Genomic DNA, 23309 nt, shown 5'->3' with positions numbered 1-23309 from the left:
AATGTGTGCGTATCCCCACGGTGTCGGGGGGGTGTCTCTCCTCTCTCCCTCCAAATGTTCCTCGCCCGGGGCTCAGCCGCGAGGCCCGCCTTGTGCTGGGGTCACCATTAATAACAAATGCCACCTTCTGTCATGACCTGCAGCATTATTTGACACACTCACACACAAAAGAGTACACTCGACAAAGTAATCACCCGGGCGGAACACTAACGAAGAGAAGAGGAGAGGAGACGGTGGAATACTTTATCCCCCGTGATAATTGGATGGTGCCTGGCTTTACATCAGTGCTGCCCACTTGGCCCTATTTCATGTGACGGCCCAGTATGCTGTGATGACACATATACACACAACAGTGCATGGCGGGCTCAGGCTCAGCCGAGAGTGCCACCAGCTCCCCCCCCCCCCCCCCCCCCATTCTGTATCTACATGTAAATGTCAGTCAGAGTGAATCAATCAGCCCTGGCACCACACACCTCTGTGTGTTGTTTTAACTGCGCTGACCTGTAGGTGGTCAGCTGACCTGCGGCGCCCGCAGTGAGTGACAGCGGTTGCAGGCGGAAGAGAGATGGAGTGTTCAGTTGGTGGGAGGCGGGGGCTTGTGTACAGTTCAGCCCTGACAGCCTGAATTACTCGATGATATTGTTAGACCACGAGCGGTTCCAGGGAAGTGGAGTATTGTGTGTTTTTTAAACATTAGATCAAAGATCAAACCAGAGCTCTCAGGGGAACCACAGTGAAAACAGAGTAGGAGGGGGAGGGAAGCAAATACAGTGTGTACAGTTTGCTGTTTACAAATAAGATCACTAATTGCACATTTTCTGACAGGTTTACTTGTATTAAAGGTTAATTTATTCATTAATTTCCAAGTACTTTTCTTGAGTCAGTTGATGCTACTGCTATTTTTATTCCTTTTCAAGCCTGGGTCTTTAAAGGGCCTGACTAAACCTCATATGTTGATACATTGTAGTTCAAATATTTAAGGGATTTAATTAATTGAGTGGCTATTTTAATATATGAATAAGTGATGTGTGGTCTGGCCAAAGGCAACACAGTTGTAAGAAATGACTCCTCACAGTAATACCTCTCATCACCGAGGAGAGAGGAGGAACGGCACAGGAGATGAGAGGAGGAGCAGGAGAGGAGAGAAAACGAGAGAGACAGGAGGAAACAGCAGAGGTGACGGAGGATAGGAAAGGTTTCTAACTGACTCCAGAGCTGTCATTCTCTTTAAGCTACTTTGTCTGTATGGAGCTGGTAATCTGTTAATATGCCACCGCACAGATTTACATTGACATTTTTGAAGTTCCTCGCCCTTTTATCCAGCAGATTGTTCCATTCTCACTCTCTCTGCTCCGATTTCTTTTCTGTCTGTTTTGCACAAGGTCAAATTCTGTACACTGTAGCAGGCTCGCTGCTGAGACGCTGTCAAACACCTCCCCTGGCTCTCTTACTTACACTTATTCTGTATTTCTCTTCCACCTTTGTCTTCCAGATTGTCGAACAGGGCAAGAATGCTAAGAGCTATCACTACATCCTGGCTAACCTGGTAAGGACATTTAATATCACTGCATTTTATCTTTTTCTTTAGATTTCTTTGGAGATTCTCTATACTAACCTTCAGATGAATTTCTGTTAAATGTGGCTTTTATCAGGATTCCAGATTTTCTATTGTCATCTGTTCAAACGAGTTGCATGTACCTAATGTTTCATGCTCAAAGTGTATCGTCTGAAGTATTTTATGCTACTTTATTCCATTTTCCTCTTCAGCTACACTGTATGTTCTTTCCCCTGCGCTGTCAAACCTGCATACATAACAGTAGCACACTAGTAGACTTCCAGTGAAGCACAAGTGGGGACACTGTCACAGCCAGGCACAGAAATCTATGCAGACACACCGTGACAGAAAAGGGTCCGGGAGCCAATCTATGCAAGTATATATACATTAGCCCCCTTTGTCTGCTGCCATTTTCTCAGTGCACGTGTCACGCAGACCCCTGCAGCACTGTTCAGTCTCACAAAATGCAACCAAATGAAGAGAAAATTGACATCAACAGAAGCTGTAATAATAACAGCATTAATATGCAGCTGCTGGCCTGAACAATTTCTCACTGCTGGGCTTTTAGATTAGCTCAATCTCTCTTGTCTGGCCAGTTTGCCAGATTTAATTTTAAATGATAAGACTTGCAGGGTAATAACAGCTGATAGGCAAAGTGGCTACCGTCATTTATAATGGGCCCATTAAAAGGTTTGTGCAAAATAAGGTCCTTTTTTTTTATGTGCCTGCACCTATTCATAATTTTTCTAATTGACTTACTTGTGCGTCCATCTGAAGCTAGGAGTGTGTATATGAAAAACAGAGCATAGTGCGGTAGGGAAAAGAGGAGGTAATTGAAGTACATACCTGAAAGTCGTCTCCTTGATTTTCTTTATGCTGCACATTCCTGTAATCAAGGAAAACATCTGGGCAGGTTCGGACACAGAGTTTTTCACAGTTTTCTCTCAGGTTTGGTAACACTCTAATGTGGAACCAGCAACAGCATCTCAGAACCAAAACGACTCCTCGGGGGCCACACGTCAACCCCCTCTCCGTGATTTAGATGAGCCGTTGTTTATACACTCTCCAAGTTCTGTGAAGCCCAACTACAACTAAATATCCGCTCTACCCGTAGCTTTGATCGTCTCTGCTTTCTTGGCAAAAGTTGTATAGCAAAGTGAAAACACGCCAGCACGTGGGCAGAGGGACACACATGTCCTGCTCTTTGTACTTACAGCGATATGTCAGAACCGACTAATAGATCAGAAAAGGATGCTGTTACTGCACTATATCTTTACATAGAACATACACGTTGGCTGGTGTTTTAAAGGTTAGAACCCTATATATAATCTTTAAATGTGGCTACAATAACTGTCTGAAAAACTGTGCTACATGTCCAGTGTGGGAAAGCCTAGTTCTTATAGTAACCTCTCCCGCTGACTGCACTTCATTAGCTCATACACGGAGCTGTGTGTTCAGCTGAGAAATATGGACAGCTTGCAACAGACAGGTACATTAGGGAGACAGCGGTGAGGGAGGGGGGGGGTGGGGTGGGGGGGGGGGGGGGGGGGGGGGGGGGGGGGTTGGGGGTGGGGGGGGGGGCTTAGGCTCAATCCAGTTTCACCCCTTCTCCCTACCCATTGTTTTCAAGGGTTATCTTGCACCTTGAAATGGAGTCACAAGGGGTAGTTGTTGTAATCCCCCCCCCCCCCCATCAGAAGTCATCGCGAGAAACTGTTAGGTCATCAGTATTTGCCGCGGGAACCCATCGAGTCATCAGTAGACGCATAAAAAATGGGGGGGGGGGGGGATTTTGTCAAAATACAGGATTATTGTTCATATATCAGCAATAACGATGTGACGTTAGCATGCTATCTACCGAGAAATTGGCAGGTGTGGCGGTGGCAATTTTAAAAAAATGTTGATTTTATTGAGAATATCCATAATCTTTTCGTCATTTTTTTATCCCTTTTAATGGAGAAATGTTACATTTGTGGGTCTCTTCAGTTATTTTTTGCAGCCATCTTGCCGGTGATTCGCAGGGAATTCTTTCCATAGCCCACGGTTTAAAATGCAGGTCTGAAAAATCTCAGTTTTGAGGGATTTGAAGCCCTAACACAGTTGCCCCTAACCCTTCATCCCGAAAATAATTGGGACACCCTTGTCTTCGTTTCCATTTGTACACTCGTGAGGAGCATGGACCAATTTTGTCCCCGTTGACAGGCGACCACCTCTACTTGACTTCTTTTCCCTTTCTGTGAGGAGATATGAGGATCAGAGGAAGTAAACAAATAAGGCTTCGCAAAAAGTAGCACGTTCAAGCTTCGACTGACATGAAACGAATATCCTCAGAGCAGGGAAGAGAGGGAAGGAGAGGAGGGAGGTTTGTGCTGTCAGACAGATGCCAGTCGAGCGGGAGACGATCCTGTGAGGCACCTTCTCTTCTCGTCTGTCAAAACTTTGCTCTGAAATCTTGACAAATCTTCTCTCCCTCTGCTCCCGCCTATCCCCACTTGTCTGCCTCTTCTTCCCCCCCATGCTAACAGGCAGCCCGCTGAGACACCGAAACCACCTCTCCCACTCCGCTGCCGCTCTAAAAAAACTGTCTCCTCCACGTAATAGTCAGAGGGAAAAACAGGAGATCCCATTACAGCGAATCGCTCCTTTTTCCATTCCGTTTTGCCTGAGGTGTCCCTTATATTGTTCACAGTGCACCATAAGGGTTTGATCCCGCCATTGATAACAGTAGCCAATCAGGCCTCGGAGTCTATCATAGATTAGCGGTGGACTGCTCCCGCCATGAAATTAGGTTTCCTATTTTCTTTTCTCACTACTCTCATCCCTCAGGAAAGACTTTTCTGAGTGAAAAAGCAGGATTTGTCATTTTCATTACGCAATCAACCGTCGCACTTTAGATAGAGGAGTCTAAAACGTTTACCACAAAGTATACTTTCGAATGACCCACTGGTTTCCAACATTGTCAGCCTGTGAGCCCAGAAACAAACCAATGCCTACTTTTGACACCTGATCAGCAGCTTTGTTCATCCTCATGTATAGATATTGAAGCAGTCATTCTACAGCTGATACAGTCAGACTCTAATCCAAAGCCAAACAGTGGTTAGACTCTCAAAGTAGATGAGAAAAGGCATCCAGACCTTTGTGAACTTACCCTTGCTCCACTTTAAAGGGATTTTTATCCTTTCCATTTCAGATGAAACATAATAGACATAATGATCCACCTGACATGGGATGGAGAGTTTTAGCTCTTCCAATTTAAATGTATATCAAATGTTGATTTCCAATCAATTGTCAGGCCTGACTCCAAATATAGAAATTGAAGGATCTGGGTCATTAGTTTTACTGAACATTTTACTCAAAGCTTTCGTAAGATGGCCATGGTGAACAACCTTAAATAGTATGAGCCCGTATCTGTTGCTGATTTGCAGGTTTCTATTTGTGGGTGAACTACTGGATACTTTAACATCTTCTGAAAATCCCAATCAAAAGAATGTTCAAGGAAATGATCTCTCTTTGGACTTTGGAACTGCTCACATTTAAAGTCTACTTCACAACCTGTGATCAGTGGTTGCAAATGAACATTGATTTATTTTCAGGGGTCACAAGCCATTTAGCACGATGGCCACTCCAGATAAAACACAATTAGCAGTCGTGAATCTGCCTGAATGGTCTCCTGTTTTTCTCTTTGTTGTAAGCATGGTTAATTCCCCTCTGCCAGGCATTTTGAAGAAGAACACGCTTTATTCATTGTGATCATGCACTGTGCACATTAATTAACATTGTCCTTGCCTGTCCTCCTCTATGTCTTCAGGGTTTCCTGGACATCGACCTGACAGACCTGAGGAAAGGTGGGGCGAACATCACCGGCTTCCAGCTCGTCAACAACTCTGAGCCCGGCGTCAGCCGCGTTGTCCAGCAGTGGCTGGACTTTGACAATAAAGACTCCAAAGTGCCCAAGAGTGGACTCAAGGTGTTTGCCCTTCATTCTCCTGTCACTCAACTGTGGAGTTGTGATCACTGATTATCTGTTCCAGTTCACGGTTACCTTGATCGAGAGAGTTGCTTTATTTCCCTGTTCAGTGGGTTTGAGCGGCATATTGGGAAAAGTTATGAAAGGGTTTTCATTAAATTTAGTTGGCAGATAACCCTTCAACCTTTCTGAGTTTGTTGGTTCAGACGAGGGATGTCTGCTGTTAAAAGATTATTGATTTTTATTCCTAACAACTGGCCACCCAACTGGGATAGGGGATTAATTCCAAATCCAAACATTTGTGTTTAGAAAGTCTAAAATCAGCTCAAATCGACCCTGTTCAGCTTAGACCTTTATCGGTTGTTAATAGTGTTGCTGTTGTTTGAACTGCCTGCTCTCTCTCTTTGCAGTACACTGGCGCTCTAACGTACGACGGGGTGAAAGTCATGTCCACGGCCTTCCAGAATTTAAGGAAACAGAGGATTGACATTTCTCGCAGGGGCAACGCTGGCGAGTGTCTCGCCAACCCACCAGCCCCCTGGGGACAGGGCATAGACATCCAGAGAGCCTTGCAGCAGGTCTGCAGCCATACATGGAAACACACTCATATATAGAGACACATACACACATAACACACATGCACATACATGGGCGGAGGCTCACATTTGAACAAATTCTTGAGTGACACATCAGCTAACAGCTCCTGAGTCGGGGCTAGCTGAACAAATTAGGTCTCATTCTGTCGTGTAAAGTTCACATTAAGTCGTTGGAGAGCTCTCCAGTATCAAATGTGACATCATGGCTAGTAAACAAAACCTGCGGGCAGTAACACTCTGCTGTGATCATCATGGAATATGACATCAGCAATTGAGTTTAGAGATGTAATATTTGGGAATGAAAATGCAGGACCGGCTAGGAGACTGCTTGATCTCATGCACACCCACACATGCACGTACACACTCAAATCTAAGGGGTAAGCAGAATTATTATATTTTTTTCAACTCTATCTTTGCAAAGGAACAGCCCTGAGTAAACAGCCAAATCTCATATGTTATATTTTTATTCTGGAACCTTATGTACTTTGACTATGAATAGTGTATAATAAATGCAATATGTTTGAGAGGGTGTGTGTGTGTGCGCGTGCACAGCCTGAGGCCCTGTCTGCAGCTCGGCTGTGCAGAGTCCTCTTCAGAGTCAATCTCACCATCTGCCTGCAGATAGACTCGAGATGAAGCCGTGTTCGCTCAATTAACCCCATCACACGGCCAAGACAAACACACCGCACTGTACACATACACGCACGCCGTCTGTCATTCACCTCTGCAGGGACCTGGGCACTGTGGAATTTTCCCAAATGAATACACAAACGCACAAAAAAACTATACTAAACCTGCATCGCATGTGAGAGTGACATGCAAACGCTTGCTAACAATGCAGACATTCAGAAAATGGCATGGATGAATATGCTTGACGGTAGCCATTATTGACCCATCTGCCTAGGTGAGGGTTAGGGTTATGTTGGTAATTCTGCATGTTGGTAATTCTATATCTGTGACTCCATTACAGGTGCGTATAGACGGATTGACGGGTCACATTCAGTTCAACGAGAAAGGCCGCAGAACAAACTTCACTGTCAGCGTCATGGAACTTGCCCCGTCCGGCCCCAAGAAGGTAAGTCTATATCCTGGGGTGTTAAATTCAAAAACATTACCTGCCGTATATAACACTGTGGCTGCATGCTCATTATCATTATTGTTATTTGCTTGTTAAACAGGAAATAAAAATGTTCAAGAAATACCTTTATCAGTTTTATAAGAATTACAATAATAATGCTGTGAAAACGACAATAACGAGAGACTTTCTGCTACTTAGAGTGAAGTGTTAAATGAACCTTTTATAACAGCTCTCAAGTGATCTCATGATTATTTAGGTGCATACAAGGACATTGGCACAGTGGTTCATTTTTAGAAATAATATTAACTCAATTAAAATTGTTTTCTCATTATTATTATTATTTTATTATCTGTATGAAATCCTCCAGTCATAATGAAGAAGTCTAATCCAGATCAGTGCATAAAGTGGGATTAGATGATGGAAACCATGAAATCGGGAGAACAAAAATCCTGCTCCAGTGAATTTAGTACCATATTGAAAAGTACAAACATTTTAGAGTGACAAAAACTCTAAAATGTCAGCTTCATTTGTGTTGTTTGCTCAGCTGATAAATAAAGAAAGTGGAATATTTAATGTGGCTTAATTACCTTTTTCTGATTTGAATCTACATACACTAATTATAAGATTATCATCATGAGTAGTGATATTTTGCGTCCTTCCTTCATTTTGTAAGAGACAGTAGCGGTGTCAGTTTAATAAAAGACAAGTCCTTGATTGTGACTCGTTCCTCTTGACTTGTAGGTCGGCTACTGGAACGAAGATGAGAAGTACGTGACCACGGCGAGCTTCATGCGGGGCAGCAACGAGACGTACGGCCTGCAGAACAGAACCTACATCGTCACCACTATCCTGGTGAGTCAAACAGAGACGGATATCTGGGAGGCAGGTGAGACGAGACAGAGAAAGTCAGGGTAGCATTTTTTGATAGAGTTCCTAAGTTCAGGGCCCCTGGAAGAATTCAGCAGACACCTGTGATTGTATCTCCATCCCCTTCTTCCACTCTAAACTCTGCTCTGCTAACTTCTCTCTGTTCGGTCTGGAGCCTGCTCGGAATGAGAACGCTTTTATTTGGCAGGTGAAGGGCAGGAGTGCAGAGAAGTATGTTGGGTTTCACTTCCTTACTGACATAGTAATACTGTACATGTAGAAGACAAGACGAGGGCAACACGACCTTGAAATTTCACGTCAAGAAAACACAGGTAGAGTTGAGGGCTCCGGTGGTCGTACAGTCCTAAACAGCACTGTTATAAAACACATTCTGAGCACCGGACTCCTGAGGCTGTGAATGTGTCCTTCATTCCTCTCTGCTGCCATGTTCTCTATTCGGCTCCCATGTCACCACCAGGCTGTTGAACGCGACGTGGCCAGGTTATGTGAAGTGTTCTGGCCTATATTCCGGAAGGGAAGTTGGCAGGGGCTGGGATTTGGAAACAGGGAGGAAAGAAATTCAATCTGACCAACTCTCATGACGGATAGCTTATCCTGACATTTTCTGAAAAAGAGAGGACATATAGTGGCAGGCATTCCGTGGCTGATACATATCCGAGGATAACACAGATGGGATTGTGCACGTCTCTGCAGGTACAGGATGTTCTCAGTGTCTGCGTCTTGTTGAAAATTTAATATCAGGGATTGATCCATGCTTTCGGACCCCTAGAGCCCCGCATTGGCTCTTCAGGTGTTTGTTTTTTTCTTCAAATGGGAATGTGTTTTATCTCTGGGTATTACTTCCACCGTATTATTTCATTGGAATAAGAAAAGGCGCAGCTATCCGAGGTGTGGATGAAATGTGTGTCAAAGAATGAAAGCATGCACTTGCTGATTTTAGATATTCAGTCAGAGGCGTCAGATCTGGCAGGGCAGTGCATGAGTAGCTGATCTCCGCTGTGAGAGGTTAATTGGGTAAAGGGGTTTCCCTTTACACCCCTAACTGGAGAAATCCACTGCGCGCCAGATAAAAGCTTGACAGACAAAACAGAATAACAGGAAGACGCAGCGACACACTCCAACCTGTGCCATCTTATTTTATAGATGTAAGACTTTCAGTCGGAGATCTTGCTGCATCAGCGGGAAACAGGCAAACACAACAATGTAGAGCAGCATTACCAATGACATCATCTGGTAATGGTGGTTTCCTATCGAAGACCTGAATGGGAATAACCGCTCACGTCAGCCTCTTAGTTTGAATTAAGGAATCTCTGGCTGCAACTCTATCTCCAAAATGGAGGAAAGGTTTGGTCAAGTGTCAACAAATCTTTTCCCCAAATTGTTGTAATTTGAATCTAAATGAACCTCAGCATTAATATTATGACAATCAATTCAGCAAAGAAAAGAAAAAAAAGCTGTGCAGAGTTTGTTTATACCTTATTTAACTTATTAATAGGAGGAAAGAAATATGTGAGACGAAATAATGTTTTGTAAAAACCTCAGCTCGAGCAAAGTGACCTAAAGCACCATTTGCCTGTGGGAGAGAGGCCCAGACGCAGAGGAAACGGTTTGTTTTGCAAAATATGAGCATTTGAGTGGACAAGGTATGGGGCTACTTTTAGATTAACTGGTGTCTACTTGCCTAGCAACTGCCTAATTACAAAGATATTTTCGCACTATTCCCATTTTGACATTGTGCATAAATCCTGTGCAATTTGAAAATGCACCAAGGGGAAGACTGAGTAGCTCAATTAATTGAAAAATACTTAAACTATGGTTTCATATATAAGTCGAGCCTGCTGTAATAAATGAAAATGTTTCAACTGAGGTTGTGTGCAAACTAGATGGTAGAGAAACTCGTTATGAGTCATGGACATGGACCTCCACTCCCAGTGGTAGTAGTGCGATTTTATCCAAGCAACATAAAGAGACTCTGGAATTGCATTTGACAAATAAACTGTCGGGAGCTTAGGCATAAAACCTAATATGTCGTCTTTTGGCTACTAATTAAAAAACATGAAAATCCTCATTTAAACCCAAAGGTTGCAGTGTCCCAAGAGAACGGATCTAAAATAAGTCTCTCTGACATAATCTCCTATCAGTGTCCCCTTTTCTAGGAAGATAAATTGGTTTTCTGTCTTGGAACCTAAGAGTGGAGATAAGGTGTGAACAGTTATTGGGCTGCAGGGAGGGGAGCAGTGGAGTGGAGTTTTCTTCTTGCACCTTATAACTTTTGTCCCCACTGATTCGTCGCCCGAGGGAACATGTTGTTTTGCCAGTGTGTCGGTATCACTTCAACCCAGCACGCGCATGCACACACACACATACGCACGCACACACACACACACACACACACACACACACACACACACACACACACACACACACACACACACACACACACACACACACACACACACACACACACACACACACACACACACACACACACACACACACACACACACACACACACACACTTTCCCTGTTGTCCCTTCCTGTGCACACAGTCCAAGCCTTGGTTCACCCAAACTCTGGAGGAGTGAAGCGGAACATATTTAATTGAGCGCTTGAGCTTTGGGTCTCCACCATCGTGGCTTTACAGTAAAACCAGGCTATAACTGGGATTGTAGGGTTTAGTTTTGCTTGGTGGGAGTTGGTTATTACTGGCATTCACTCTTTATTAGGCTTTCAGCGAGAAACTGTGGCTTATTTAAATCAAATTGTGCTATACGCTGCAGAGGTCTAATTAAAAAAACTGGTTATGAAACATACTGAATACCTCCGTCATTGAGAGAGTGTGTGCAGATCCAAATAAAAATCTCACTGTAGTTAATTTAACTGTGTTTTCATAAAGAAAAATATTGGTCCATTGCAGAAGTGTCTTGTTTCCATGCATTTTGCTTTATTCAGTTTACTTTGAATGTGTTTGTTTAAAACGCGATCTTGTGTGTATGTGTGTATCTGTGGCATATTTATCATGGCTGAGTAACGGCGGAGCTCAGTGGATCAGTTTGAGGTCAATGAGACTGAGTCCTTGAGGATCCTCTGTATGTCATACCATATCTCGATGTGCAAGTGTGTGTCAATGTGTGTGTGTGTGTGTGTGCGTGTGCGTAAGGCCGGACTTGCATGCTCATATATGTGTGTGTGTGTGTCTCTTTTTGTGCTGTGGCTCTTAGTGCAAGTGCATAGCCTGTGGAAGCGCTGCACACCAGCCCCCACTCTCTCTCTCTCTCTCTCTCTCTCTCTCTCTCTCTCTCTCTCTCACTCTGTCTCTCGGCCGTCTCCCTGGGGTGCTGTATCTCCACCAGCGGGCCTCGGGTTTCCATGTGTAACAATGATTACCTCCACCTCAGCCATAAAGAGCAGGAGAACCCAGATAACCGTAACACACAGAGGAAACCCCCAGCACCCCCGCCTCGTCTCCAGACCCGGATGAAATACGGTGGCAGGATTTGCCCAGCTCAGCACGGCCTTAGTTCAAAGCAGCCCCATAACAACTTGTGGGAATTGAGGCTCTGCTATAGCATAGGTGGACAATGCACTGGAATTCTGTATGAAATGCATTTTTCTGAAAGTGGAAGTGTGGCCCCAGATGTCGTGTCTGCTGTAATTTCTCAAGACACCCAATCAGTGTGGCATGTACAAATGTCAGCGTGATACAACAAGAACAGCGTGGCCCCGGTGCAGAGGTCAGCAGTGTCTGCTGCCCCGTCGACATGGCTTAAACATGCACAGGCTTGCACACACACACACACACACACACACACACACACACACACACACGCTCCCTCCTCTCTGAGCGTCTTCCCAGTTTTAATAACCCTCTTCTTATTCCTCCGTTTCCTCGCAGCCCATTCTAATGTGACAACGCTGCTGTAATGATCATACTCAGGCACCTTTTGTATTTGAATTACACACCATACCTTCAAGGAATAAATCCAAAATAATACCTTGTAATTTCATATAATTATCTTTTCTTCCGAACCTTTCACACCAACAATTATATTTTGGGCCAAGGAAGATTTTTTTGAAAGCCTGTAGCTTTGATCAGGGTCGGTGGCTTTGCACTGAGGCACTAAATGTATCCATGTCTTCCAAAATGTTCACATAGTATTATTAAACTTAACTACATACTTAAGTTTTATCATCAGCCATAATGCTGTCTTTGACTTAATTAGCTTTACAAATTGTTGCTGTAAATGTTATATGTCTTACAGTCACATCAGCTTATGTCAAGAAATTAATTTATTTTTACATCGGTGAAATTCTACGTCTATTTCCTGTGTGTGATTTTAAAACGCCTGATGTCGAACCGATTAGTGCGGACAGAAACAGCTGTTGTTTACTCATGGTTACCTCCCCCCACCTGACAGGAGTCCCCGTATGTGATGCTGAAGAAGAACCATGAGCAGCTTGCGGGAAACGATAAGTACGAGGGCTACATCGTGGAGCTGGCTGCAGAGATAGCCAAACATGTGGGCTACCAGTACAAACTCAAGGTTGTCTCAGATGGCAAGTATGGAGCCAGAGACCCAGATACCAAGATGTGGAACGGCATGGTGGGAGAACTGGTGTATGGGGTGAGTAGACAAGGATTTGTGATCATTGTCATCTTAAAGCTGGATGACAAAACCTACAAGAAGTCGAATGCCTTAACAGTGATACACTAAACATTCACTAAGCCCATTTTTACTGCTCAAAATGACAAAAAACATCTTAGAGAAACATCAAATGTAAATTGTCTTAGTTTGGTCCATGTCCCATCCACTAACATGAATGAGACAGGGTTCATACATTTACTGCAGCCACCCATGGCACTATACTGCAGGGCTCGATCTCGCTGATTTGGCCTCACCTCTAGGGAGCTCACATGTCGTCCATGTTTATTCAGTTCAGTCTGCAACTATAAACTTGCACTATGAGAATCATTTAAAGGTTATTTAAAGGTCATATAACAGGACTAAGGGTCTACAGCCGCAATTCTAGCAGCTCCATGAGGCACAAGTGAGGCACATTGTTGATTTGAGTTGAACGCAAATGCCAACGTGCTATCAATGCTGGTATAATACCACTAAGCAGGTATAATGTTCACACTGGTCACCATCTTATTGTAGCATGGTGGCATAATCTGCTAATTAGTAGCAAATCAAAGATTATCTTAGGTCAACCAATGCTGACATTCTGACTTCTGTTTATGTCTTTCTTTGTCTTTGGTTTCTTCCGTCAGAAAGCGGATGTGGCTGTGGCTCCTCTGACCATCACCCTGGTCCGTGAAGAAGTCATCGACTTCTCCAAGCCATTCATGTCCCTTGGAATCTCCATCATGATCAAGAAACCCACCAAATCCAAACCCGGTGTGTTTTCATTCCTCGACCCGCTGGCCTACGAGATCTGGATGTGCATAGTGTTTGCCTACATCGGCGTCAGCGTGGTCCTCTTCCTCGTCAGCCGGTTCAGCCCGTACGAGTGGCACGCCGAGGACTATGAGGAGGGAGAGCCGCAGTCGCCCACGCAAGCTTCAGCCTCCAACGGGCTGCAGCAGGGCCAGGCACAGACGCAGCAGAACATAAACCAACAGAATATTGACCAGACCAATGAGTTTGGCATCTTCAACTCCCTTTGGTTTTCACTGGGCGCCTTCATGCAGCAGGGATGTGATATCTCCCCACGGTAAGAAACCAAGTCCGTAGATTTTCACAAACTTTGATGCATTCCATCCACTGTCCTTTGAATCCCTGTTGCCCGCTGGCCCACACAGACACACTCAGCACCACCTGTGTACAGTATCCTTCTGTCTGCCACACGACCGCTCTGAACATTACAGGTTGGATTTGTGTTCGACTCAGTTTGTTGAGTTTTTTGTTTTTGCCAGTCACAATGATAAGAGTGGCACGGGGAGCAACGGAGGGAGTTCATGATGTGGTCATGTTGCAGAGTGTTGTGTTTTCATTCTCTGTCCCCTCTCCAGACACTTACTGTAGTAAGGACTAGGAAAAATAACAGGTAGCTCCCTCCAATGTTTAAAAATCAATCTATACATGTACCCAACCATCATCCATCCACCCGCCCGCCCACCTACCTACCTGCCTCTGTCTGTTTATCTGTCCATATATCTATCCATGTGTGGGTAGAGGTAAATATTCGACTGAGAGGTTGTTATGAAGGATCCTGGTGTGAGTTTTGCATGGTGTGGTTTTGCTCCCCCTCAAGTGCTCTCATGAGCTGTGGAATGAACCAGTCCTCAAAAGGTCACCAATTAAAAATCTCATTAAGTGTCTGAAATTGGAGACACCGAGGTCGACTTTCTGAGCTTTCCAGAGGGACCCGCAGGATGAGATGAGGAGATAATGTGAGTGTGATCACTGTAAGCTCTGAACCGGCACAGACAGGTTGGGTCATGGACAGACACAGAGCTTCTTGTCTCTTGAAACATTAAGCTGCATTATGCATTATGTATTTGTGCAGTGTGGTGGCGCACCTATACATAATGTATCGACACTGAAGCGTACCATCCTGTGAGGATGGAGAGGCTGCTGCTGTGGTTTGGATTCAAAGCTGAAAAGTTCTTAATATCAGCAGTACCTGGATAAATAATGACTTGTACTCGGCCATAACATTTAAAGTACATGAAAGAAATGTTCCTGGTGCAGCGTTGTGACAGATATCGAACTTCCGGGCATTAAAGGTTTGTGTGCTTATTGATTTTTACATCTTGGGAATAATTTGCAACAGGTTTTTCTTTTTTGCTTTGTATCATGCAATTTGCAACACTGCCAAGAAAGCAAGGTTTCAGAAGCAGTGGTTTCCCATTGTGATGTTGTGTTGTCGAAGGTGGCTCACTACAGGGGTTCAGAAATCAGATAGACAAACTCCTCTTCTGGCGATGGGAAAGGAGTGTATCTATTTTTTGCGAGTTTTTTCCCCATGTTCTGTGATATGAACCCTGAGGCATAGGTTGGTTCGGTTCGACTAGAATAGAAATAAATCTGCCCCAAAGCGCCTCAAAAGCAAACTTTTTAATTTTCTTATAAATTGAATTGTGACTATAATATAATATTTAAGTTATTGTATAGATTAAACTCAACAGTTAAACGTTAGCAATCCTAACCATGTCCTGGCAATAGGTGCATGTTGGATTGATAGATAAGGGAGAGGTATCAGTTTCTACCTCTGTGTATGAAACGTGCTCTACAAATGAAATTGCCTTTCCGTAGAAATATAATGCAGACATATCCATTTCTAATATCCTTCCAGATTTCACAATAACATCTGTTGTAATTCATTTTTAATCTACCTTGCATTTTAGTGAGGAAACCTCAACAAATATGCATGGGTCAATACCACTGGTCCTTTTTTTTGTATGGGGCTATTTTTTATGAACTGACCACCGAGGCCGATCCATGAACAACTCTAGGAGAAATGTGTCTGAATGTATTTATTCATTTTGGAGCATGTTGCTGATAAATATCAGTGGTTCTCAGTCTACCTCCCCTGATTGAGTGGCTGAAGGTTAAAGAAATTATATCAACGTGCGACATTCGATTTGTATCTCGACTTCCATCGTGTGACATTTACAGAATGTATTTCCACTTTGCTTCTACCTTGCACAAATATCAGAAGGGAGAAAATCTCTCTGCACCCACAGGCCTGCGAGAGGCACATAGGTGCTCAGCAGTACACGGTGTAGGTGGCGAAACCCCACTCCAGCAGGCCTTCACTTGATATTTGCATTTTCTGCCTGGAGACTCTGCTGCGCCTCATGCTGGTTGATGGCTTTTGTCGCAGTGTTCGTCTCTTACAAGCTGAAAATACATCTCCAATACCTATTGGTTTCCTTGTACATCTTACACAGGCAGGGAGAAAATGTCACTGTGCTCCTGCAAATTATCTGGTCCCTGTGGTTTTGCTTCTTATGTGCACACGCGTTGTTGTTTTTTTGTATTGCATGAATGTTACTATATGCGAGCTTGAGCTTGGATTTGCTCTTATTTGTACGGTATCTGCGTTTGTTTTGCTCGGGGGAAGCAATCCCTCCTGATGCAAGACCTTTCCCTGACTGTTTATCTGGAGAAAACAGATAAATCCTGTTGATGCTTCCTCAGACTGCAGAAATAACCAGTCGTGAGAAATATTTCATCATCCCTCAATAGCTGTTCCAAGACTGTGGACCATTTACCTACTGTCATAATGAGATTTGACACACTCTACAGATTATACTGAGTTTTGTCTGCCCAGTAACAGCAACAGTTTTTAGTATTTTGGGATACTGGGTAACTGGCACTTGGTAGAAGTTCTGGCTTAAAAATAATTCAGGTAGAACGGAAAACGTCCTTTGTGTCATCAGTGAGGGTGGTATCCTAATATAGACCTCCAGTGAGATAACTTCCTTTACTTACAGTGTCCTTCCAAGGTTATTCTCACTGGAACTCGGTAGGGAAGCTTTTGAAAATAGCAAAGAACAGGTCGATCGCGTGCAGCAGTGCACGGTGCAGCGATCACCGTGGCGGAGTCTGCCCGATGTCTTGAAAAACCAACACAGCGAATGTTTCACCCCACTAATTTCTGCCCTGAAGGAAACATCTTCCGCTTGGAAATTTGGGTGACCTAGATGCTCCAGTTAGCACGGCGCGTATTCACACACCGAGCTGCAGGTTGATGCGAGTCCCGAAGCGAGCTCTCCGTCGCTCTGTTGGATTTAAAGGGACACGTAATGTTTTTACTCGTGTTCTGTCAAACACAGTAGGAGACTCGTGACCTCGCATATTTTGTTGACAGAGTTTCGCATTAACGTAGCGTGCAGTTTCACTTGGCTAATGGGACTTGAGAGAATGAGGCTTTTTAGTCCTTGTACGCCTGCCATTATTTGTTCATTTCTGCATACTTGTGGGTTCTGAGCTCATTTAAAACCTGGATGGAAGTTTTTCCTTTTTAACCCATCTAAAAGTTACCCTAACCTCAGCAGTGCAGAAAAAGTCTAATAGACCCATTACGTAACATTTATAAAATCGGTGTTTACTGCAAACAGAAGCAGGTTTTCTGTGTTGGTAATCCTGGTATCTGATGCTGTGAGGAGACATTTCCAATGCAGAGCTTACAGAGCATCACATTGGTTGGTGTCTGTCTTGAATACCGTCACAGTTTAGATGATCCGGGCTGAGTGGGTTTTAGCTACAGGGTATTCTCCAGAGGAATCGTGGTTGGACCCTTTATGTCCTGTTTTGTATCAGATGGTCGTGATTGATCAGAGTCCCAACACCCTCTGCTACAGAGTGCTGATTTTCTGTTTATTCAAAATGTATCAATAATTCACATGTCATGGGCCCATAGTGCAACAGATTTGCTACTGCACGTTATTGGGCTCCCTGCAACACATTTGCCAAGTCTTAAGGAGATCACAGAAACTGTTCTGGAAATAGGCAAATTACATATCCACATGCACAATTATATACATATATAAAGACACATACGGATTTTTGCATAATTGTAAGATCATGAAGAAAAACTGAACTAAAATGGCTTCTGTGTATGTGTTTTGGAAAAGCTGGAGCTTCTGGTCTTTTGTGTTTTCTTTGTCTTCTATTCTATTTGAACTCAAAATTAATTGAAATAAAATCGTATTATTTTCAAACAGAGGATTTTAGATATTTGTACAATATATACACAACATATATATCACATAGTTACAGTGGTGGAGTAAGTATTCAGTTTGATTATAAAAATGCAGAGCTACATTTTAACCAAGACAGAATTACCAGAGGAAATTAGAAATTAGAAATTTGTGAACATCATTGTGCCTTTATCTCTAACAGACCTATTTTCACGGAGGACATTTTGACATGTCATAGTAAGAGAAGTTCAGGTCTTCATTTTTAATTCAACCGTCATTTGTTTTATATTTTACACCTTTTGTGACAAGTCAAAATGTCCGCTGTGAACAGGGCCTGTCGGTGACAGAGACAGTGTTGTAAAAGGTGCGTTCGGCTCGGAGGTAGGCAGCGTGACGAGCTTCGTGCTTTACGATCCTCCATTAATTAAGAGACAAAAGGCCAAGGAACAACACTGACAATCCACTCTGTCCTGGATTAATCAGTGGGCGTATTTAATTTCCCTGTCTGCCTGTATGAGCTGGTGCGTGTGTGCGTGCGCGTGTGTAAGTGTATGTATTAGCTGTTTCTATTAAAAGAAACACTTACTGCCATTTTGCTGTTTCTGCATCAACACAATCTGAACGGACCGTCCTAAAGGTATTGTGTGTGTGATGTGTGTGTGTGTGTGTGTGTGTGTTTGTGTGTGTGTGTGTGTTTGTGTTTGTGTTTGTGTGTGTGTGTGCTTATCATGCATTCACACAAAGATGTGATGCATTAATGTACAGTACGTAAACATGTGTGTCTCCCCCTTGCTATTCTTCCTCTGCAAGACCTTGTTTACTGTGCTCTTTCTAAATGTCAGCGCTGTCAGTCAGGCCCTCCCATAAGCCCCAGTCCGTGCAGCTGGACCCTCCCCGTGTTTATCTCTGCAGACAGGTGCACTCTGAGAGTAACACCCCCCCCACCACCGCCACCAACACCTCCATCCATCCACACGTTTACTTCCTCTCCCTTCACCTCTTTTCGGTCTTCTCTGTCTGCTCTCCGTCCTTCATCTCTCTTCCAATGATTTGTGTTCATGCGTTCCTTGTCTCATGTCATGGCATCAGTAATGTTTCAGGTTTCATATCACGTATGTGCCAAACGGCTGCACACATACAAAAAAACACAGTCAGAAACCAGCGTTCTCAAGAGTGTGATTTTTGTCTTTTCATGATAATGAAATAAATCCTGTGCTTTTGTTAGTTGTCAAAATCAGAATTGCTAATTACATCCTCACAGATTATTGCACCTCAGGCTCAGATTTTGTCTTTTTTATGTTCCTGAATTCAATGCTTTAACTGCTCGTGCAAATGCTCCTACTGTGAAGCAGAGATGCAAAAAAAAGGTGGTGAGAGTCTGGATTTCTTAAAGTCACAGAGAAACTGACTCTTTATATTATTATAGCACCAACCTCTGTCGAGCATGACCTTGTGGATTTTGACTGGCCTTTCAATTTCCGTATGAAGCTTGCAGGGTCTCGATCGGCAGGAAGCGAAATTGGGTAAAAAGGGCGTGGGTTCACGATGTTCCTCCAGAGCATGTATCCTCAGATGCTTATGTCTGTGTGTGTGTGTGTGTGTGTGTGTGTGTGTGTGTGTGTGTGTGTGTGTGTGTTTGTTTGTGTGTGTGTGTGCTTTTGAACTGCATGGCCCCATGGAGCCGCCTCTCCTCCGTGCCTGTGTTGTTGCTGTTACATGATTGTAGACAGAAATAAATCAGCTCTGTCACTCACACCCTGCTGCCACAACAGCAATATCTCAGTCTGGCGGTCAGAATCATTCAATAATGGATCGTGTGTCTCTGGTGTGTTATGGTAACTTGGGGAGGGACAGTGTTTCTCCAACTGAGTCTTCTGTCATACAGGGATACGTGTTTCCCTCTTGGAACCATTAAACATTTAGACAGGGCTAAGACAAAGTAGCCTAATATACATCTATTTTATATCTGTTGAAGAAATGATTTGGTTTCTATTGGGCAACATGTGATACATATTAGGCATGGACTGTTTATATTAATGAACAGCACTATTCTACCATCCCACTAATCAAAAGTACGAAGACAAAATAACCCTGATACAAGGTCGTTGTGCATTTGGAGCCTGTGTAGTAGCAATCAGGGGACGGAGCCACAGTAGCGATCAGTTTGATGAGAGCGACCTAAATTGAGAAGAAAGTAAACGTCAATCAAATCTTTGAGAAGAACTTGATTGACATGTACTTTGGATTACCTATACTGCAGCCAGCCACCAGGTGGCGATCAAGATGCTTTGGTCTCACTTTTCGGGGGCAGTTATATGTCCATCTTTAGGTATATGGAAACATCTTTGTGTAATTCTTCTGAAGGCTTATAGATAAAGATGAAACAGACAAAATGGAGCAGAGCCACTCGAAATTGTAGCCAATAGCTCAAAAGTAAGACTATCGAAGGGGAGGAGGAAGAAATGTGCGACTTTGCGAGTTGATAGGACACTACAGGGATCTAATTGGTGTTATTTTGTAGGGTCACTTTGTCCCTTTTTAAGAGGACCATCATCACAACCTCCTCCACAGTCGACATTGTTTGTAAGCCACTCTTGCATCTTCGCTGTCCTCTGGTGGATGTGTTGTTCATCAACCATGCCAACGTATGAAAGTATGTGGGCAGTAACGGTTACATAGTTTAAAGCAGACTGACAAATTTGCCTTTGGACAGACAGTAGATGCATAGCAACAGTCAACAAACATACAGTGTACAATAATATTGGTGTGTTAAAGTACCACACCAATTTTTGTTGATGTTTTTAACCATTTTACATACTATATAATTGAACATTCTTCAAAGCAAACTGTAATCTTTTAAGTTTAGTTTCCCATCTCATCGTCTTCGTTATAGTTGTAGTATTGGCTTTTAGTTCTGCACAGATGACGATAACAGAACTGTGATATTTTTCGATGTCAGCGTGTCCTTGAACACCCCACCACGGAGAGCGCTCACAATGGTCCCTGCTTGCAACTTCATTAGCGCTGGGTGCTAATGGATAAATAAGGACAACAAAATGTTCTCTGTGGGAATGAATTTAACTCGATAATGTTTTCAGCTTTTTTTCAGCTTAATGTTTATGACATACTCAGAGGGAATAAAAACCACCAGCTCCATATTTTCAAATATGGACTTATAATGGTCAATTTAATGTGACATGAAGTTAAAGAACTAAAATATGCAAAATCCATGTTTTGTTTTGTAAGGCTTGGCACTGCTACTGCAGGTGGTATTACGATAAAAACATTTCTGATTGCTTTCTTGTTGCTGTTATTTGTCACCATGTTGATTATACCTAGAGTTCACAAAGCTCTGTGAACTTTACATATCTCTGGAAAACACTTTCATCAGAGCTGTCAAACATAGCAGCACCATAGGGTTCATGATGCAGGAGATGTGATGTTGTTCGGAGCATTGTACGATCAGATGCAAGCGGCTGTTGCTAATCGAGCCCCCTGGGGTGAAGCCAGCAGATTCTTGTAATCGTTATTGATCTTGCACAGGGATCCATTAGGTACAACATTGCTGTTATTTATCTTAACCACAAAAAATTAGATTTTGTTACACACCACTGAGTTACATAATTCTGAAGTTCGTAAGTTGCTGTCAAAGCAGTTGGGGAAGACTTGGTAGGAAAGAATGTTTTATTCATAAAGAGACGGTTCATTTTAGTTCACAGCAACACTTATGTTTTATTTATCTGGAAATCGCATGAAGGCAACTTTTGATCATACATGCAAAGGCACGCACAAGCACACACACCCACACACACACCCACGCATGCACGCACACACACCCCCTGAGGATTTCTCTGGGGTATCACACTTTGTACACAGTCAGACACACCATCTCCTCAGAGGAGCACACTCTGTCAAATCTGCATTTAAAACACAGTCACAAAGAGCCGCACATAGGTTTCCAGAGCAGCATGGGGATCTGCTGAAATCCAGCTGTGACGGTATATGAACATCTTTTCAGCAGCCATGAATCATACAGCAGGCCAGAGGCCGTATGGGAAATCTACCCGGATCGCAGGAAATGCCAATAGTTTGACTGGAAAGATAAGTAAGTCGAAAGGGAACGTAATGAGAGCGTTCCGCAGGTAATGTCAAATCCATCCTACCATAGGGGTGCTCGCCCTTATAGATGCAAGCACAGAGAGAGAGATGAGTGGGATGACTGAAAGTGTCTCAGCTCAGCTCTACTGTTTGGAGCGCAGAGTGTGCTGCCATGGCAACCATAAAGAGACAGATTTTTTTTTGCGAGCGGAGCAGCTTCACATCAAGTGTCTCTGGTCTGTTAGAAGCTGCACTTGAGCACACATGCATGTCTCCTCGGCGGTACTGTACAGCCGGATTTAATGCGCCATCAGTCATTTGTGTGTCTGCTGATGGTTATTGATTCCTCTGTGACATTGAAGCTGTGATGTATCTGTCAGGATCCCTGTTTTTCTTGCCGGAGTTACTAAAAGGCTGTGCGTATGTGTGTGGGCGCGTCGCTAGCGCTCTCACAGCTCGCCAACACCGACTTATCTCAGGTTGCATGAGGCTGCAAGAGAGCGCTCATGATGTCCTCCGGTGAACACGTGTACAGCCACGGAGCCAAAGGTTAGATCGCAAACATATCGATTCCTTTGCGCCAATCATCAACTGGGAGACTCATCGTTCTGCATTCGTCACTTAACCCAGCTGCTTATTAATGCCTTTTGTCGGATCCTCCATAGCGCACTTGAATGAATGTGTTTACCCACTCTTAAGGTGTTTGTGGGAGGCTGGCAACAGCATTATCATAATATTCCCTTTCAAGTCAGTGGTGTGGTGGTGTTGACCTTCAGAGGCAGAGAGAGGAGGAGGAGAAAGAGAGATGCTTCAAGAAGTCATCTGTTTCTTTCCCTTTGCTTTAAGCTCGACTCAGTTGGGCCTTGAAGATGATAGTGCACTAAAAATATACAACCCAACAATAGTGAGACCCACAAAACAAAAGCGCAAGCAAACAAAATCTGTAAGTAAACTCCCCACTTAGCAACAACATTGACATCAGCACATTTTCATCCCTCAGAGCCTCATTCAGCCATTTCGAGACAGTGGGAAGTCAAAGCATCTCAATCCCCACCTGATGGCTGGCTGCAGTATAGGTCATTAATCCCACCTCCTCATGCGAGTGTGTGGGACATGGACCAAACTAAAGTCTAAGTACAACAATCCAGATGTTGTGAATATAAATGTGGTTTCATAGGGGGGGGGGGGGGGGTTGAGCCTTGGTAGAGGTATGCACACTACTGATCGCCACTCTGCTGTAGCACCATGACTTTCAATTGAATGCCAAACTTTTAGCTTGATTTTGAACTATTTGTGTTCTTGTTAAATTATTAATGTGGCTCTTTTTATACATAAAGCCCCATTCTAGGTTATAGAATTTAATTTACAAACTTAATTTAGAGTCACTTTATATATTATATAGTGGTTGCTTTCCAGTCTGTAGCAAGACCATAGGCTGTATCTAAAGTTGGACGACATGACTGCTCAGCAAAAAT

General features: G+C 43.5%; 1 protein-coding gene across 2 annotated transcripts in view; it reads left to right on the top strand.

Annotated features, from left to right (window-relative positions):
• gria1a (glutamate receptor, ionotropic, AMPA 1a) overlaps nucleotides 1-23309 on the top strand; it is a 69184-nt gene that overhangs the window by 23327 nt on the left and 22548 nt on the right. Inside the window, exons 5-12 of one of the 2 annotated variants that reach the window (XM_053429516.1) lie at nucleotides 1493-1546; nucleotides 5364-5522; nucleotides 5933-6100; nucleotides 7089-7193; nucleotides 7938-8048; nucleotides 12503-12709; nucleotides 13357-13644; nucleotides 13708-13799. In XM_053429516.1, coding sequence (XP_053285491.1) covers nucleotides 1493-1546; nucleotides 5364-5522; nucleotides 5933-6100; nucleotides 7089-7193; nucleotides 7938-8048; nucleotides 12503-12709; nucleotides 13357-13644; nucleotides 13708-13799 — 1184 coding nt within the window. Of the gene's footprint in view, nucleotides 1-1492; nucleotides 1547-5363; nucleotides 5523-5932; nucleotides 6101-7088; nucleotides 7194-7937; nucleotides 8049-12502; nucleotides 12710-13356; nucleotides 13800-23309 lie in introns of both variants that reach the window. The other variant, XM_053429515.1, reaches the window with a different exon arrangement.

This window comes from Pleuronectes platessa, chromosome 8 (genome assembly GCF_947347685.1).
Source record: "Pleuronectes platessa chromosome 8, fPlePla1.1, whole genome shotgun sequence".
Lineage (NCBI taxonomy): Eukaryota > Metazoa > Chordata > Actinopteri > Pleuronectiformes > Pleuronectidae > Pleuronectes > Pleuronectes platessa.
Note: the sequence above shows the minus strand (reverse complement) of the source record. Positions and strands in the feature narration are given on the sequence as shown.